Source organism: Ictalurus punctatus, chromosome 27 (genome assembly GCF_001660625.3).
Source record: "Ictalurus punctatus breed USDA103 chromosome 27, Coco_2.0, whole genome shotgun sequence".
Taxonomy (NCBI): Eukaryota; Metazoa; Chordata; class Actinopteri; order Siluriformes; family Ictaluridae; genus Ictalurus; species Ictalurus punctatus.
This window is the reverse complement of record NC_030442.2, coordinates 5745319-5764779: the sequence shown is the minus strand read 5'-3', so window position 1 is coordinate 5764779 and position 19461 is coordinate 5745319. Positions and strand designations below refer to the sequence as shown.

The 19461-nt window shown below is 40.1% G+C and overlaps 1 protein-coding gene across 3 annotated transcripts in view; it reads left to right on the top strand.

The window, feature by feature from the left end:
• Positions 1-19461, top strand: part of phf21aa (PHD finger protein 21Aa) — a 71464-nt gene that overhangs the window by 6835 nt on the left and 45168 nt on the right. For all 3 annotated transcript variants that reach the window (XR_008393610.1, XR_006981230.2, XM_017459337.3), the window contains exon 2: positions 13994-14045. Coding sequence is in view for 1 of the 3 variants with exons in the window: in XM_017459337.3 (XP_017314826.1) it covers positions 14016-14045 (30 nt within the window). In the remaining 2 variants the exon portion in view is untranslated. The remainder of the gene's footprint in view (positions 1-13993; positions 14046-19461) is intronic.

Genomic DNA, 19461 nt, shown 5'->3' with positions numbered 1-19461 from the left:
CACTTTGCTTTACCTGCTCCCAGTGGTGGTTCGTTCCATAGGGGAAGGTGTGACAAAGCCCCACTGTTTATATCGGCCATTCAGCAAATATCAATCTTCATAAAGTCCTCATTCACAACTCCATATGTTTTAAATTCCACAATAAGCATGTGCACAGCCTTACCTAGCTTGGGTTATTATTTCATCTAGAGGTCACAAATGGGAACTGCAGCCCTATAAAGCTTCACAGGGACTGAATTCAGTGGAGGGGAACAGACAGGACCTTTAATGACCGAGCTGCCAAAGGATGCTAGTTCAGAAATACTCTGCTGCCACTAAGATCTTGTTTTATCGCAAATAATCGATTAAATCAAATACATTTACGCACTTTCTGTTTTAAGGCATATTGCAATGATTGGGAAAGGGGGATTATGGAGTGGATAATACATAAGAAATATGTGCGGAATGCTTGTTTTTCCATGCAAAGGCAGAGGAAAAGAAGAAGAAAAGGTTTTCCCCTTTTTTATTGGCCAAATATTTGGGCTAGTTTCAGGTAAATTGTGGGGTTTTTGAGATTTTTGCTGAAACCTGTCAACCCTGGTTAATAGCCTTACCTCGAACACAGTACAAGGTACAGTCATGTGAAAAAATCAAAACACCCCATGGAAAATTTTTTATTTATTTATTTATTTATTTTACATATTTGGACAAGCGAACATTTGATCCTTTTTGAAACAGTGCCTATTAATAAAGCTGATACACTCCAGGGCTTGAAATTTCTCTTGGTAGCACTGCTGCTCCCAACTTTAAAGAACTAGGAGCACCGGCAAACATTAAGGAGCGCCACAACTACAATTTTTATATTTGTGTGTGTATGTATATATATATATATATATATATATATATATATATATATATATATATATATATATATATATACACACACATATGAGATGCACTGATGATAATCGGTATTGGCAGATAAAGGCTATTTTCCACGCCATCAGCCGATCGTTTAAAAACATCCGATGATCAGGATCAGATTATATCCTGTAAATCAAAAGATTGCGGGAAAACACATGGATTTCGTGCTGTGTGTAAAGATGTTTTTTGTGTAGAATGACGACAAAACTGCAGTTTGTAATCTCTGTAATCTCTGCACCGCAAAAATTTTACAACGGACGCTGCAGCAGTGAAGCGCGAGTTTCAGCGTCAAGTCAATCCCCCCCCGACCCCCGACCCCTCCGTTGAAATATTTAAATGAAGATGAGTTGACAAAAAGGTGTATATTGCACAGGAAAATATATCTGTAGAGTAGTATATTTCATATCCAGTTAATGTTAATGTATAGGAAAAGTTTATATTATATGTTACCAGTTTGATGTTATGGTGAAGTAGAAATGCTTGTGTTTGTGGTGAGTGAATGCGAGACTAACAGGAGGATTTTTAGACTTCAGTCAATGTTAAAATGAATTAATAACATTCAATAAGTTAAGAAATCTTACTTTAATCTTCAGAATTTAGTTCATGTGTTCATGTTAATTAGAGTGATGTGTTTTCTGTTTATGAGACCAGTTACCGTGAAACAACATCAGAACTGTGGAATTAATTATTATTACTTTAAAAGAAGGCATAAAAGGCAGAACTATTGGTATCATTTATTAATTAACAGAAGGAAGTTTATGTATGACCTGTGTATTTTCACTTCTTTGCGTTGGTCAAATCTTTATACAGAATTTGGCATGCTCGCCTCCACACTGACATGAAGAACTCTTATATTACAATCCTAATACATGTTTAAACTATTTATTAATGTCTTTCATTTGTATCTTTCATGTGTTTCAGTTCAATTTCAGTCAAATTTCTTTTCCATTTCTTGTGACTTTATTTTTCTTCCTGCGGTTAAAACATGGATTGGGTCGTTACATGAGAGATGATGACTTTCAGCAAGCAGTACTGTATTTTTTAACATACCGTCTGATTCATGTTTATTTTTCGATAAAACCTGTCTAAAACAAGGAGATGATCCATTTACTCGTGCTTCTTGCTGCTGTTTGGAGTCTGCACGCGCGCTACCACACTCACGCAGCATAAAGAGCATCAAAACAACATGTAATGTTTGGATTTCCTGATTTAAAAAATACATCATTTGGAAGCCGAGACTTTCTTCACAAACAGCTCGTTATGAATTCCAACTTTAAATGGTAGAGCGCATCACATATACACGATTGTGTGCATAAGGTCTGCTGGACGCAAACCACGGCATTGACGATATGAAGCAGGCCGACGCTGCACTCAGCAGGGCTCATAATACAGAGCGCGAGACAGGAGGGCGGGGCAGCACTGGTTGTGTAATTAAATTCTAATAATTTGATCCGAGCTGAAGCGAGTACATTTGTGCAGGAATTTCCCGCATTATAAAGGGAACGTTTCAGTTATGCGCAATTAGCGCAATTAGCGCAATCCAGCGCCAAAATTCAAGCCTTGGAAGTGATTGATAGCTAATAGTAACCAATCTAAAATCTGCATTAAAGTTAAGAATGTGAAGATGAAGTTTGAATAATTATGTAACGTTGAATAGAACGGTGGACCAGTCACGGTATCAGCTCACAGCAGGCACATACTGTGCAGTAATTAGCGAACGTTTTGTAGAGAAATGAAAATGGGTCGCACCACAGCCATTATTTTCACTCACACAAATGCTCCCAAATATATTTTGAGATCACGCAGATAAAAATTTCATGAGTATATGTTAAATGGTCACAGTTTCAAGCCTTGCGCTCTATCATATCACACATAAAACTGACATTTTGTAGTAATTCACAATTTCAATGAACAAAAACAGATCAGTTACATGGAAAAAGTAAGTACACCCCTACATTTATCACACCTTCAACTCCATAAAATTAGGATCAGGTGTTGAAGATTGGGTGCCAGTGATTAGGACGTGCTTAGTGAGTGCAGGTGGAACCTGTCTTATTTACACCCCTCTCATATCTAGTGTCTGGTGTTCCCTTTGCTATTGAGGTGTGTGGTGTCATCATGCCAAGCTCTAAAGAGTTCTGTAAGGCCTTCAGAAAAAAAGTTGGAGATGCCTATGAGTCTGGGAAGGGATTAAAAAAGATCTCCCAATTATTTGAAAAACATTATTATACTTTAAGGAAAATAATCTACAAATGGCACAGATTTTTAAAAAAGCTGCCAATTTGTCCAGGACTGGCCGTTCCAGAAATTCAGCCCAAGAGCTGACCGTCCGAATAATGTGCTCTGGACAGAATCAAAGATAGAGTTGTTTGGCCACAGTAATAGCAGACATGTTTGGCGTTAACCAAAGACAGCTGTTTCAGGAGAAGCACCTCATACCAACTGTGAAGCACAGTGATGGAAATGTTATGGTTTGGGGTTGCTTCGCTGCCTCAGGGACTAGACAACTTGCATTCATTGATTCAACTATGAATTCTGCAAAGTGCTTGAAGATGATGTGAGGCCATCTGTCCAAATGTTGAAATTGAACCGAAAGCGGACTTTTCAACAGGATAATGCTAAGCACACTATCCACAAATCCACCAAGTAATGGCTCAAAAAGAAGAAATGGAGGGATATGGAATGGCGTAGTAAAAGGGGCAGTACATGCAAGAAAACCCTTAAACATCTTGCAACTGAAAGAATATTGCGTGGAAGAGTGTTCAAAAATTCCAGCAAGCCGATGTCAGAGACTGGGGGACAATTATGCAAAATGCGTACAAGAAGTTATTTCTGCTAAAGGGGGTAATACTAGCTTCTTAGGCCAAGGGTGTACTTACTTTTTCCACAGAAGAATATCACATCTATTGATATTTGTGTTAAATTAATTATTGAAAAGCACATTTTCCTTGTGGTTTTGTTCAAATATATAAACTTTATTAATAGGCACTGTTTCAAAGATGATCAAATATTTGCTTGTTCAAATATGTCAAAAAAAGCCAACAATTTCCATGGGGTGTACTTATTTTTTCACATGACTGTACATGTGAAACCTCTGAGCAAAATGAGCTGCTAGACTGTATGCCGAATGCTTTATGTTCTTAACTCCTAATTGCCTATTACGAGGTTGTGCTTAATTCACTGGATAGCAGTCTACAGAATAAGTCAAGTATGAGAGCCTCTCTAAGTTTGTTTGAGGCTATCATTAATGTCGGCCTGCCTCACCAAAATTTATGGTCACGAGCTGCTGCTGCCCACTTTTACATATGATTCACTTGATAAAGCCATTATGACAGCAAACACAACCTAATTTTACAAACATTATGAGGCAAACACAACCTAATTATTGAACCTAGAAGAGCGTTCCCACCACCAAATTGACAATGAATCAGTGACGAAGCAGAGCTCACTTCTTCACTCAAGTGCTATCGTTATTCCAGCATCAGAATTAGTAGTCTTGATTTGTTTAGTGCTGATGATACAAGTATTACTTTTTGGCTTGTGATGCAGACTTCAGAAATTAGAGTTCAGTACAATAAATAACATTGTGCTACTAGTAATAAAGCTTGAAAGTTAAAATAATTGGAACGGTAAGGCCAGTTCTTTAGTTTTTGCTCTACACTGAATACATTTGGATTTGAGATCAAAAGATGAATGAGATGATGGATCAGAATTTCATGTCCTGATATTTACATCTAAATTGTTAAACAATGTAGGACATGTATTGACTTGGTCAGTCTAAAACCTTCCACTTTTCCCCCCGATGAAGTTCTTTGTTGAGTTCTCAGTGTGTTTTCTATCGTTGTCTTGCTGAATGAACTTCCTCCCAATAAGACTGGATGCATTTCTCTGTAAATTGGCAGACAGATTGTTTACTGGAGACTTCTGAATTCATTCTGCTGCTACAGTCATGAGTTGCATCAATAAAGATTAGTGAGACTGTTCCAGAAGCAGCCGTGCAAGCCCATGACACTACCTCCACCATGATTGACCAATGAACTTGTATTTTTTGGATCATGAGCAGATCTTTTCTTTCTTCATACTTTGACCTTTCCATCACTTTGGTAGAGCTGGTTCCAGAACTTTTGTATTGGCTACTAAAGTTTGTATTGGCTGTGCCCAATGCTTGTGCAGTGGCTCTGATCGAGTTTCCCTCTTTTCTCAGCTTCAGAATGGCTTGCTTTTCTTTTATAGACATTCCATTCATGGTTTTCATGAAGGTTTATCCTTTTTAACAGCAAATACACAGGTCTTCACAGGGGAGACCCAGGGCTCAAACCAACAGCAGACATTCAGTGCTATTGTTTAAACAATCAATCTAACTGGACACACCTGGGCAACAAGAAACACCTGTCAGTCACATGTTCCGGTATTTTTGGAAAAAAGGGGTGGGTTAAATCAAAAGGTACCATGTTGTTTTAACACATCTAGATGTACAACCCCAATTCCAAAAATATGGGACAGTATGGAAAATGCAAAACAGTCATTTGAAAATTCAATTCACCCTGTGCTATATTGAAAACACATTATTAACACATTATTTGATGTTTTACTTTGTGAATTTAAATTATTTTTGAAAACATACACTCATTTCAAATCTGATGACAGCAACACACTCCAAAAAAGTTGGGACAGTTGACTGTTTACTACTGTGTAACGTCAGCTTTTCTTTTAAGAACACTTATTAAGCGTTTGGGTGCTGAGTGAAGACACCAGTTGGTTCAGTTTAGCAAGTGGAAATTTCCCCATTCATCCATTATGCATTTCTTCAGCTGCACAACTGTACGAGGCCTTCGTTTCCTTATTTTGTGCTTCATAATGCGCCACACATTCTCAATCGGAGACAGGTCAGGACTGTAGACAGGCCATACTAGCACCCGCACTCTCTGCTTACGCAACCGTGCGCTTGTAATCAGGACAGAATGTGGTTTGGTGTTGTCCTGCTCTGGATGGAAGCATATGTTGCTCCAAAATGTGTACATATCTTTCTGCATTAATGATGCCCTCACAAATGTGAAGTTACCCATGCCATGGGCACTGACACACCCCCATACCATGACAGACACTGGCTTTTGGACCTGATGCTGATAACAGCTTGGACGGTCCTTTTCCTCTTTGACCCAGAGAACACAACGCCTGTTTTGTCCAAAAACTATTTGAAATGTCGATTCATCGGACCACAAAACACGATTCCACTGTGTTACTGTCCATCTCAGATGAGACCGAGCCCAGAGAAGTCGGCGGTGCTTCTGGACAGTGTTGATGTATGGCTTCTGCTTTGCATATTAAAGCCTTAACTAATCTGTGGATGCAGCGGCGAATGGTGTTGACTCACAAAGGTTTACCAAAGTATTCCAGTGCCCATGTCAGGATATCCATTACAGACTCATGACGGTTTTTAAGACAGTGACTACGTTTACATGGACAGCAGTAATCTAATTATTGACCTTACTCTGAGTAAGACAATAATGTGATTAAGGTGTTTACACGAGTCGCTTTTAGAATATTCCTGTCATGTACCCGTTTTACACGTTATAGAACATGATTAGATTAACAGCCTGCGTCATTACGTCACTGCGCCACGCCGTCCGACGTCCCTCCAGAATTTCACGTATCAACATACAGTTGGTCTTCGTTATGGTACCGTATACAGTTTTGGGTGTTTTTATTAAATTTTTTTACGAACACTTCACGTGCAGTTAATTATTTGTCATGCTGTACGTGCTAATAGACGACTACTTGAAGCCGTGGGCTGCGTTTGAGACGTAGCCGAACTCTCTTGTTTGCCATAAAACGGTTGAGCACTGCAGTGTGTGATTGTGTCTTGTCGCAAACTGATCTCACACGACGTTAATAATGTGATTAAGGTGTGTACATGTCTGTAACACACGTCCATAATGCGACTAAAACAGGAATACTCCACATGTCTTAATTCGATTTGTGTTTACTTCGAGTATGACCTTAATCAGATTAAGGTAATTAAAAATTGCTGTTTACATGGTAGTTTCTTAATCAGAGTACTGTCTTAATCGGGTTAATAGTGGATTATTGTTGTCCATGTCAACGCACTGAGTGACGTCTGAGGGATCTGAGATCATGTGCAATCAGAAGTGGTTTTCGGCGTTGCCCTTTACGCACCGAGATTTGAGCGGATTCCTTCAGTCTTTTAATTATATTGTGCACTGTAGAAGGTGAAATGCCCAAAATCCTACGATCTGTCTTTGGGGATTGTTGTTCTCAAAGTGTTGGATTATTCACTGATGCATCTATTGGTAGATTGGCGAGCCTCGGCCCATCCTCGCTCTTGAAGGACTAGGCCTTGTATACTATGATTAGACGATTAGACCTCACCTGTTTCACATCACCTTCTTATTTCAACTTGTCACGCTGCTATTAGTCCTAAATTACACCTGTCCCAACATTATTGGAACGTGTTGCATGCATCAGTTTCAAAATAAGCATTTATCTTCAAAAAACTATGCAGTTGATTAGGTAAAACATCTTCATACTTTTTGTTTGTTTGTTTAAATACAAGTTAAAGTACATTTACAAATCCACTGTTTGTTTTTTATTAGCATTTTACATACTGTCCCAACTTTTTCGGAACTGAGGTTGTAAATATCAGGAAACGAAAGCTGAAATTCAGAACCATCATATTTTATTCATCTTTTGATCTCAAACTCGAATGTCTTCAGTTTATAGCAAAAACAAAGGAATTGGCATTGCAGTTCCAATACTTTCAGAGGGGACTGGCACTCACTTGATGTTGCATCGTCCTTGAACGATATCTGATGCTTCATTTCAAAATGTTAATACACGCTTAAAGTTCAACAATGTTCTCACTCCTCATGTTCAGTGAATGTATGTAGGTCTGTCCAGCCCTGTTATAAATAGAGAGCTCATTAGCCATGTTAAATGAGCAGTGAACTTGGCAGAGACATCAGCAGGCATGGTCACATGGTGTTGAGTCAGAACAGTTAACCAACAAGAACGGAAGTGACCAACGTGGAATGGCTCTGAGTTGGAGATTGCTTGCTTTTGTATCTCACTCACCTGCCTCCAAGTTAAATTAAACTTCAGAATAGAAAGATGATTCTGCCTATCTTCAAAAAAAAAACCATTAACACATGTTTATATTGAAATATTTGTGATCCACACTGTGATCGTGAATCCGGTGCTAATTTGTTGCTTGGTGCTGTGTTGTCATTATTCCCGTGAGAACTTACCAGTTGTTTGTCTTAAAAAATATGGGGTAACAGTGAGGTTTTGCTGTGAGCTCCTAAAAACAAGCTCAGGGGATTGTGCAGCTTCCTCGCACACCGTTTTCCAGCATCGCTGAATGTCATATTAATGAGAAATCCAAGTTATACTTTGGCGAGACGGCGAATATCAGATTCCAAGCTCCAGAAGGCAACGCAGCTACATGACGCAGTTGTGCTCAGTTACAGCTCAACTGCTCAGAGATCTACGAGGCAGTGTTAGCAGGAAGGATGACGCTTTGGCAGCTGATCTGTTTGAGCAGAGTGTACAGATGAGCAGGTGAGAGAGCTGGACAGACTAAAGCACTGATGCATCGCTCTCTTTAAGTAGAGATTGAGCTAAATCCCATTGGCAACGCTATCAGCAAGTAGTCGAACAGCATTGTGGGTAATGTAGAAAAGCAGTGTGAAAATACACCACCATGTTGGTGAAAGAAGTTTCCTGTAACACCAGCACATGGCTGAGTAAGAGACTCTTGATCAGAGATAGGGAATCTCTGCACTTGAGGATTCAGTAGGACGAGAGGCAGACACGTAGGCAGGCAGTGTGTGTGTGTTTGTGTGTGTGTGTGTGTGTGTGTGTGTGTGTTTGTGTCTGTGTGTGTGTGTGTGTGTGTGTGTGTGTGTGTGTGTGTTTGGTAGTCCTCCATATGCAGAGTGACTTACATTTATGTCGTTTCTACGACCGAGTAGTTGAGAGTTAAGCTACGTTCACATACAGCGATTTTATCGCTGCAAGACGCCAGTCGCTGTACTATGAAGTCGCCAGTAGGCGTACCTACTACTGGTTGCCATAGTAACATGGGTGGCACAACTAACATTCCACTTTTGATAACAAACCAGTTTTGTTGCTGCTAAAATTAAAAATTCTGGAGGGAGAGGATCTTATATAAAATTCACCAGCATATATATGCATCATATCCTACAAGATGGAGGAGAAGCAGTGTGTGCTCGGATATTTACAAAAGCACAAGCGCCAATTAGCTTAGCTTAGCCTATAACCTTAGCGGTTTTAAAGCCATATATTAATAATGAAACACACTCGCTGTTTGTTGCAATTGAGCAAAATCCCGGTGTATCTCAGTAAGTGAGCGTCACCATCAGGGTGTCATTCACTATGTGTTCAATGGAGTCTAGTTTCCTGGGTGAGGTGTCCGGCTCGGTGCTGCTCGCTCCTGGGCGCCGAAGCAGCGACAAGCCGGACACTTCACCCAAGATAGGAGCTACACTGGGATTTTGCTTGATTGCAACAAAAAGTGAATGTTTCATTATTATTATTATTATGTTATTATAATATTATGTTTCATTAATTAGTTTATTTTTTGCTTTAAACCTGCTAGGAAGCTAAGCTAATTGGCTACTGCCACAGTGGTGCTGCGCCTGCTAGTGAGAAGGGGGTGGCAAGGGATGATGTGCGCTCTACTGTCTTCACTCCCATTGGTAGTCGCTGCACCATGTCGGCTCCAGATTTGCATAAAGTTAAGCTTTATTCAACTTTCTAAGTCGAAGGACATGCCCATATCCGGTCGCCATTAGTCGCTGTCGCTCATGTCGCCGGAAGTCGTCAGCTCTCATTGAAAATGCATAGTATGCACAGATACTAGTCCAGGCTCTTGTTATCTCAAAACTGGACTACTGCAACTCACTACTCTCGGGCCTCCCAGCCGGCTCCATCAAACCCCTTCAGATGATTCAGAATGCAGCAGCGCGCCTCGTCTTCAACAAGCCCAAGAGAACCCATCTCACACCCCTCTTCATCTCCCTCCACTGGCTTCCTGTACCCGCGCGCATCATATTCAAGCCCTTGATGCTTACCTACAGGACCTTATCTGAAACAGCACCCCCATACCTCAACACTCTCCTTGAGGCTTATGTTCCCTCACGCAATCTGCGATCAATTAATGACTGATGCCTGGTAGTCCCTACACGAGGTCCCTTTCCAGAACCTTCACACTAACTGTTCCTCAGTGGTGGAATGAACTTCCAACCTCAATCCGGACCGCAGAATCTGTCACCATCTTCAGAAAACAGCTAAAGACCCACCTCTTCCGTGAACACCTGACCAACCCATTAAAATAAATAAATAAATAAATAATTTGCGCTTACACCTCTACTCTGTGCACTTTGCTTCTTCTGGAACTCAATTTATGGATCTCGTATTGTAGCACTACTTGTATTGTTCTCTGCTTGATACATCACTTTGCTTGTATTTTCTCATTAGTAAGTCGCTTTGGATAAAAGCATCTGCTAAATGAATAAATGTAAAATGAAGGGTCTCTGGTTGCATTGTTGCTGCGAGTCGCTCTATGTGTGAACGTATCTTGAAGGGCCTTGCTCAAGGGCCCAGCAAGGCTGGGATTTGAACTCACAACCTTCAGATCAGCAGCCCAACATCTTAGCCACTGAGTTTTAGCTTGATGCGTTTGTATGCTGTTCTCATCAGTGAACTAGCCAGCTATGTGATTCAGTTCACAACAGATATCCCTATTAACCCTTTCACTGTATGCTGGAATTCTTTTCTATTATCTGACATTTTCAATCAGTAGAAACAAATGAATTATTTTATCGCCACAAGTGTGTTATAAGATTATTCAGGAGACTGTTGGGTTTCTGTGTGTAGAGTATCATGACCCTGGCCCTGTTTACACTGCTGCGTTTTCATTTTAAAATGCATAACTTTCGCTACGGGTACGCCTGTCCTCTACACTACTCTGGCGTTTTCCACCCTCGTAAACAGAGACTTTGGGAAACGCAGAAGACCCCGTTTTAGTTTGAAAACGCTGGGCTCGCATTTCAGTGTAAACAGAGCAAAACAAAGACTTTTGAAAATGAAGGCGTTGCCCACGTTCATTCCCTGATTTGTCAAACCCTTACCGTACGACCATTACGCTACCTTGATCGTATACACAACAACGCGGAGACTGATCCGCAAGCTTTCCTGACTTTGTCGTCATTCTTAGCAGCCACTGTGCAGTTAAATTCTGTATTTTATAATTCTGCAGCTGCTACATACACAAGAGGCGAGCTATGATTAGAGAAATTGGCAACAAATCGAACTTCAAGCGGCGTAAGCCTGACAGGGAACTCTAATTTGGACTAGCAACCAACTTCCTGTTTACACTTGTATGCGCATGCCCAGTGTGCATGAATGGTCATGTGACATGCGTATTCAGTCGTGCAGTGTGGACAGTAATCGTTTCTGAAATACAGCAGAAACACCAGTGTGGACGCGGATCGTTTTCATTTTAAAACAAAAACACACTAGTGTAAACAGGGCCTCTGTTTTTAGTTGCTGGTGAGCAGGGCGATGGGAAAAGGGCAAACAATTCACACCTCTCCACAATAACATTGGTACAGAGATAAAACAGACAGCACAACTAAAGCTTTTTTGATAGTAAAACACAGTATACAACTGCGACAATAAAGTTATAACACGGGGTTTCCCTAGGTGTTCAAAGGGCTTAGGTGCAGTCTGGGTTCTCGGGGGGGATGGTGATGGTTGGGTTTTTTTTTTTAATTATTTGAAGGAAATTTTAAGTTGTTTAAAGTTTTTTTCATGTTTAAATAACGTTTCAACCTTTTTTGAAGTGTTCAGCGCCTGTTTTATCTTTACTAGCATTTAAAGTGGTTTGGCAGCTTTGTTTAGCTACCGAGCCACGTTAGATACTAATGTTAGTTCAGTTGAAGTATATTTATCTAATGACAAATAACTAGTTTCGCTGGTTAACATAACCTGTGCAAGTTAGCTAGGTTAGCTAGCTATTTCTTCAGTTATATGTTTTACAACTAAACTTTGTCCAATATTTATATTTCACTAGTGCAATGTTGCTGAAGAATTACTCCCTAACAAACATAAAGTTTATACTTCATTTATTCTTTGTTGAGGTTTACCTCATCGATGGCTTGCAACTTGCTTAGCGGTTGTAACTACAATCCCGAGGTGACGGTACAGAGTAATCTCCCAGCAGCTGTTTGATCAACACAAATACACGCACAGATACACGTCCAAACACTGATCACTCATTCCTGTTGCCAGTTTACCTTTCTGTTTGAGATCAAGCCACTTCTCTGGGGGGTTTTTTGTCAGCCATTGAACTCTCACTGTTGTTTTTACAGTCACTCTGATAAGTTGCCTAAATGCCTTTTTACGTTCTTTCGGATTAAGGCGCTTCACAAAACACTTAGGCGCTGTGGCTAAACCTTTCTATGGTACGGAAAACCCTGTAACAATAACTAATCCTAGTAGGCTAGGTGAAAAAAAAAAACGAATACATATGGAGACTGGAGGAAAAAACCGCCCAAGGTGTGTACTTTCATATGGGCCATTAACCACTACTTTGGAGTGTGACCTCACGGGCATACACAAAACAGGTGGAAATTCCATTTTTTGGCCTCTGGTACAAAGAGAGAGAAAAAAACAAGATGTATTGAGTACAGTACCTTACATATAATATGTACATGTGTGAAAAAAAATAAATTGTGTGTGTGTGTATATATATATATATATATATATATATATACACACACACATTAGAGATGCACCGATGTAAAGGCTATTTTTCCTGTTATGGGCTATCGGGCGATAGTTTAAAATCATCCGATGATCAGAGCCGATTATATCCTGTCAATCAAAAGATTGCGGGAAAACGCATGGATTTCGTGCTGTGTGTAAAGGTGATGTCTCTTGTGTGGAATGACGACAAAACTGCAGTTTGTAATCTCTGTAATCTCTGCACCGCAAAAATTTTACACAGGAAGTAAATTTTACAACGCAGAAGTTTCGGTGTCGAGTCAAACTGTTTACTTTTGATCAGTGTTTTAATTAGACATTACAGATCTTACTCGCGCTCCCACTCTGTGTCACCGCGCGTGAGGAGCAATGCGGCCTTGTTAATAACACATCACTTCCGTTATAATAAAGAACAGAAGTTACATTAACAGAAGATACAGCAATAAACTTAACTTACAATAAACAATAAACTTAAATTAAACTAAACCATTTAAGCAACTTGTAACAGCATCACTGTTGTGCTTCCGTGCTACACAAACTCCGCTTTATAACGTTTGATCTTCTTCAGGGTGTTTAATATGAAATGCTCTCTGCCTTAGCGGACTTGCAGGTTACACACTTTCTCCCTCAGTCACGTGACTATTTCGCCTCCATCTGATGGTGACCGAGGTCATGTTAGGAATAAAAGGTAACGCTGACATAAAGAGTAAACTGAAGAAAGCTGTTGTTGGTGACTCTGGGTATTCTGGCTAGCGGTGTCGCATTACGTGAGTTTGACGTCATGCGCCACTGACTAGGAAGCGGCTATACTTCCGGTTATTAAAAAAAACGCTAGTGTTCCTTTTGAGATAGTACTACCTTTCTAAACTTCATACACTAGACTGTAGTGCATAGTGTAAGTGTATAGTACAGAATTTCGGACACAACTTTAGTATTTACTCTCCGAAGTGTGTTTTCGGAACAGAAGTAACGTAGTGAGTAAACGCACCCTGTGCTGCGCGCAGACCGACCAATTGATAATGAGATTCGTAGAGCACAGAAATAATTTAATTACAATTCAAAAATAGTTTAATTAAATGTTTCTGGTATATAGTGTAGTAATATGTAAGTGGTACTGGTATATAGTGTAGTTATATGTAAGTGGCACTAAATTAGGCTTTTGTTTGGTGTGTATATATATGTGTGTGTGTGAGTGTGTGTGTGTGTGTGTGTGTGTGTGTGTGTGTGTGTGTGTGTGTGTGTGTGTGTGTGTATGACTCATTTCTGCCCTTCATCTTTCCAGGCTCCCCCACACTGCCAGTTGGATGGTGTTCAAGACAGCAGTCGCTGTGAAGGTATACAACAGACTACACTGTGTTTTGGGGGAAACAGATCAGATGACAGATGTGATCCAGTGGTTCTGCTTTCATTCATTTATTTCTTTCATTTGTTTATTTTCTATTGAATGTGTGCAAGCCAAAGTGTAATGTTTAGGTGGATCACTGGTTCATGGACGGAGTTGATATTTAATATATCAGTACGCAGTATCCTCCTCAAATAATAAATGCACTGGCACACACACACACACACACACACACACACACACACACACACAGGTTTGCTTTTATGACATTTCAGGACATAGGATTATACATCTGTAAGGTAAATATAGTATGTAATTATGTACATGTAATAGAAGTGTACTGCAATGCTATTATCTGTATCCTTTTAGTGCTGGAAATGTGAATATCTGAATTTATGGCTTTAAACCAGACGTGGGTGTGGTTTATACTGGAAGGTTAATTATTTATTTTATTTATATTAGTTCTACAATTATGCCCTGGAAATGCTGGAAAACAAGTGAAAATGTACTTTTTCATTTAAAAAATAATAGCAAAAACCAATATGCAGAACAACTCCTGCTCCAGACACCTGGATTTGTTACATTCCAGAAAGATCAGAAAAGTTCACTGGACACGCTTTCAGAACTGCTCAAACGCAGCGTCACACTTGCAGTGCTTCTGCGAGTCAGAATGAGAGGTGTATTTCATTATAAGCACCCTGTGATTTTCAGAGAAGCCACAGAAATAATAATTACAAGAGTTTTACAATATTTTTAAAATGAATTGAATGATTATTTTTGTGGAGCACCCCGCAGAGAGACGCTGCACAGCACATAGATATGGAGCAGAGGCTCAACGAATGAAAACCTATTTCTTTTGTTTGTGTAGAAATGTAGCACTGCACGATTTACAGAAAAAAGTCTAATTGCGTTTTACTATTATTTAAGAAAAGAGCTACAGGTTTGTTGTGGTGGTTTGCACAGCATCAAAGTAAGATAAGATAATAAGATAAGATTCGGGAAAGACCAAGCATAATCACAATTTGATCTTCTAACACTACAATAAACAAACAAAACAATGCAATTTCTATTGCTACTGTTTATTTAAAACCACTTCAACATTGTGGCATTTTTTATTTCGTTTCAAATAAAGCTGTCATGATGCAAACATCTGTCATGACAAATCAAGCAAATAACTCCAGCATTTATTTATTTAAGTTAAAGTTTATTTATACACATACACCACTGTTCATTAATAATTCATATTTGTTCATATTGCACAGTTGTTGTTTTTTTAAACAAACTGAATACTGAAATTTTAAATATATATTAGTATATGCAGTAAATTCTATTATTAACAAAGCTCAAGCAATTCTGTAGAATTATGTATCATTACTATATGTAAATTAAATACTCAACAGTAAGTAATATTGAGTTTGAAAGAGTTTGTTACTATAAAGTGAGTTTAACCATGGAGTGTTACTATAAAGTGAATTTTACTATAAAATTTCACTATAAAAGTGTTACCAGTATATTTTATTGTTGCAATTCAAATGTTTTTTCAAAATAAATGACACGTATTTGATTGCTTTCTATATGAATAATATCCGATGATAAAATTGATATTATTTATGAACATTTACAGGGTTTTTCCTGGGTCAGAAATGGTCTTCGGTGGTGGTGGACAGACATGGTCATCCACACACATGTAAAAATCCCCTACCCACATGATCTGCGAGCCCAATGCTGACAATAAACTTAACATAAATGCAGGGAAACAGTTTGTGATTTTTGCTTATCCTATTTATTCATGAAATAAAAAACAATCACCGTCAGGACAGATAATAAAACAAAGTGCTTACAACTCTTTTCCATGTAAAAGTCACCAAGTATGATGTTTACTGTTTTTAAAAAAAGAAGCTAATATTTCACTCACAGCAGAAACTAGAATCAAAGGCTTCCATGATATCTCTTATTATGTATGAGCTCTTACCCTGATGTTTGTTTCTTTTGTGCCTCATTGTTTACACTTGGTTGCTCATTCTTTTTTTATTTTCTTCAGTTTTACAACCTCTTCCATGTTATAGGTTATGTGATTATCAGACACAGATATTATGTCACTCTCATGGCATTCTTTCTTGCAAAAAAAAGCTGTGATTTTTCCACAGGCTTTCACAGCTTTGTAAGATTCGTTGTTAGACCTTATTTTTGGTATATCATCATATCAATATTAAAAAGTAGTATTAAAAAGTTTATGTTAACTATTTTTCTACCATATACAATTGAATAAAATTAGCAGCTAGATAACAACTTGCTTTGTGCTTTGTTCTGGTTTCACCTCACTCCAGTCTAAACTCAATGATTTTATAGGTAATTTACTACACATTCAGTGCGTTTACATGGACAACAATAATCCCATATTAACCCGAATTAGACGATACTCTGATTAAGAATCTAGCATGTAAACAGCAATTATTGATGACCCTAATCCAAGTGAAGTCATACTCGAAGTAAGCACAAATTGAATTAAGCCATGTAGAGTGTTCCTGTTTTGGTCGCATTATCGGTGTGTATTACAGACATGTACACACCTTAATCACACTATTAACGTCATGAGGGAGTTTTCACCGCATTTTGTGACGGGACACACACACGGCAGTGCTCAACCGTTTTACGGAAAACGAGAGCATGGCTGTGTCCGTACCCGCGTGTTTGCCCACTAGATGCATATGCATGTATTTCTAAATACTATATAGTAGGCAAGTACGCGGTTTGGGACGCAGCCCACGGCTTCAAGCAGTCGTCTATTAGCACGTACAGCACGACAAATAATTAACTGCACTTGAAGCTTTCGTACAAATTAAAAAAGAAACACCCAGAACTGTATATGGTACCATAACGAAGACCAACTGTATGTTGATGCGTGAAATTCTGGAGGGACGTCGGACGGCGTGGCGCGGTGACGTAATGACGTGGCGTGGTGACGTAATGACGTGTGCCGTTAATCGATCTATGTTCTATAACATGTAAAACAGGAACATGAAAGGAATATTCTAAACGCGACTCATGTAAACACCTTACTCACATTATTGTCTTACACAGAATAAGGTCAGTAATTAGATTATTTCTGTCCATGTAAACGTAGTCAATGAAGTCTGGTCCATCCATTTATTTCCACTGCCCGTATTATGTTGGCTGCATTGTCTGTGGTGATGCACACCTGGCCTTCTTCGTTCAGATCCCAGTCAGCTAGCGCATCTTTCAATCCAGAAGCGACGGAAAGTATGAATCCCATTAGAGCCTTTCCCTCTTCCCCCCCCTCACTTTTAAATCGCCTCACTTTTAAATCGGCTATGAATGCCCGTGTGTGCATTTCACTTTTGCTTCCTAATTAGCGGCAATTCGGGGAAGTAATTGCTTGAATGGTGGGTTCATTATTATTCTTAATAAAAAACACAACAAAACAGGACAGTGACAAACTCGCTTATATTAAACAGAACTTTTGAAACCAAATCTTCCACCATTGTCTTGTCAGTCAGCTCGCCTCACTCTTCCCGCTATTCAGCTCGCCTCCCTCTCCCTGCCAGTCGGCTCGCCTCCCTCTCCCTGCCAGTCGGCTCGCCTCGCTCTCCCTGCCAGTCGGCTCGCCTCCCTCTCCCTGCCAGTCGGCTCGCCTCGCTCTCCCTGCCAGTCGGCTCGCCTCCCTCTCCCTGCCAGTCGGCTCGCCTCGCTCTCCTTATCAATCGGCTCGCCTCGCTCTCCCTGCCAGTCGGCTCGCCTCGCTCTCCTTATCAATCGGCTCGCCTCGCTCTCCCTGCCAGTCGGCTCGCCTCGCTCTCCCTATCAATCGGCTCGCCTCGCTCTCCCTGCCAGTCGGCTCGCCTCGCTCTCCTTATCAATCGGCTCGCCTCCCTCTCCCTGCCAGTCGGCTCGCCTCGCTCTCCTTATCAATCGGCTCGCCTCGCTCTCCCTGCCAGTCGGCTCGCCTCGCTCTCCCTTCCAGTCGGCTCGCCTCGCTCTCCCTGCCAGTCGGCTCGCCTCACTCTCCCTATCAATCGGCTCGCCTCACTCTTCCTGTCAGTCAGCTTCAGTCAGCTCCCCTCACTCTTCCTGTCAGTCAGCTTCAGTCAGCTCCCCTCACTCTTCCTGTCAGTCAGCTTCAGTCAGCTCCCCTCACTCTTCCTGTCAGTCAGCTTGCCTCACTCTCATCACGTGCTAAAATCTGAAATCTGATCTGTGCTGCGACTCTGACTCATGCTGAATTGAGCGGACGCGGTCAGTTTTTAATTGTAGCGTCCGTTCTCTAACTGAGCTAAATGAGTTACTATACTATACTATTGCTATAAAAAGGCAAAACGACGGTGGGGGCGGTGCCATGCAGGCCACCGGGATGTAATCGGTGTGCGGTGGAACACCGGTAACTCCGTCTATTGTGCAGTGTGCAGTGTTAATGCCCCCTATTGGCTAAACTCTGCGTCAAACGTAAAATGCTCAGGAAGCAAACCGTCAACAATGCTTCTTACCATATTTGATGGTCCTGCAATCGAAATAATCGCAGCTCTTGCGATTTGAAAATCGCACCCTTTCAAATCGTGATTTCAGTTGAAAAACGATTACTCGTGCAGCCCTATAAAAATGTGCTAGAAATATCGTTTGATTTTGGAGCCCAGTAAGGCATTGTGTAGGTCTGGCTAAAACTGAACAGTGTATCTCCCTTTAGCATGTTAATGAAATTATTATTTATTTTTTCCACATTCAGGGTTGCCAGGTTCTATGTGTAATATCCGCGTATTGCAAATATATACTGAAAGTCAGAAAGGTACACAATTGTTAACCTGTACCCTCGAAATGACTGAGAAGAAGGAGAAAATGTCTCTACCTTCTCTATGCCCAGACATTTTTGGCTAGATTCGTGTCTTTCTGAGTTGTAGGATGGGAAGTTTGCTGAACCCTGGCAAACCTCCACATGAGTTTGTGCTAGCTGTTCTTTAAAGCTCTATATTAAAGTAGAAACTGGCACAACTATTCTTGTTTTGTACTGTAAGATCCCAGTACACACACCTTTTCTGAGCTTTCTACCAAGCTTTCTCTGAAAATAAACCCTGAATACTCCACATATTGTTCATTTGTATTTGTTTGGGATGCACTGCCTGTTCAGTCTGAGTAATGTATTTGTTTACATCCCTATTATGTAGTGAGATTTTTCAACACCAATCCTTACCTCAAAAAAAGAAGCACATACTGTAGCTTTATGTGTGTATGTGTGTATATATATATATATATCTTGCTGGTCCTGACAAGCTAGAATAGCCCTGGTTTTCTTATATAGTCACATTATTTTTGTCCTGAAAATTCATAAAAACAAACACATGCAAACCCAAGCACTATGAAGTTAATAAGCTTTATTATTCATTAGAAATCAGAAAGTG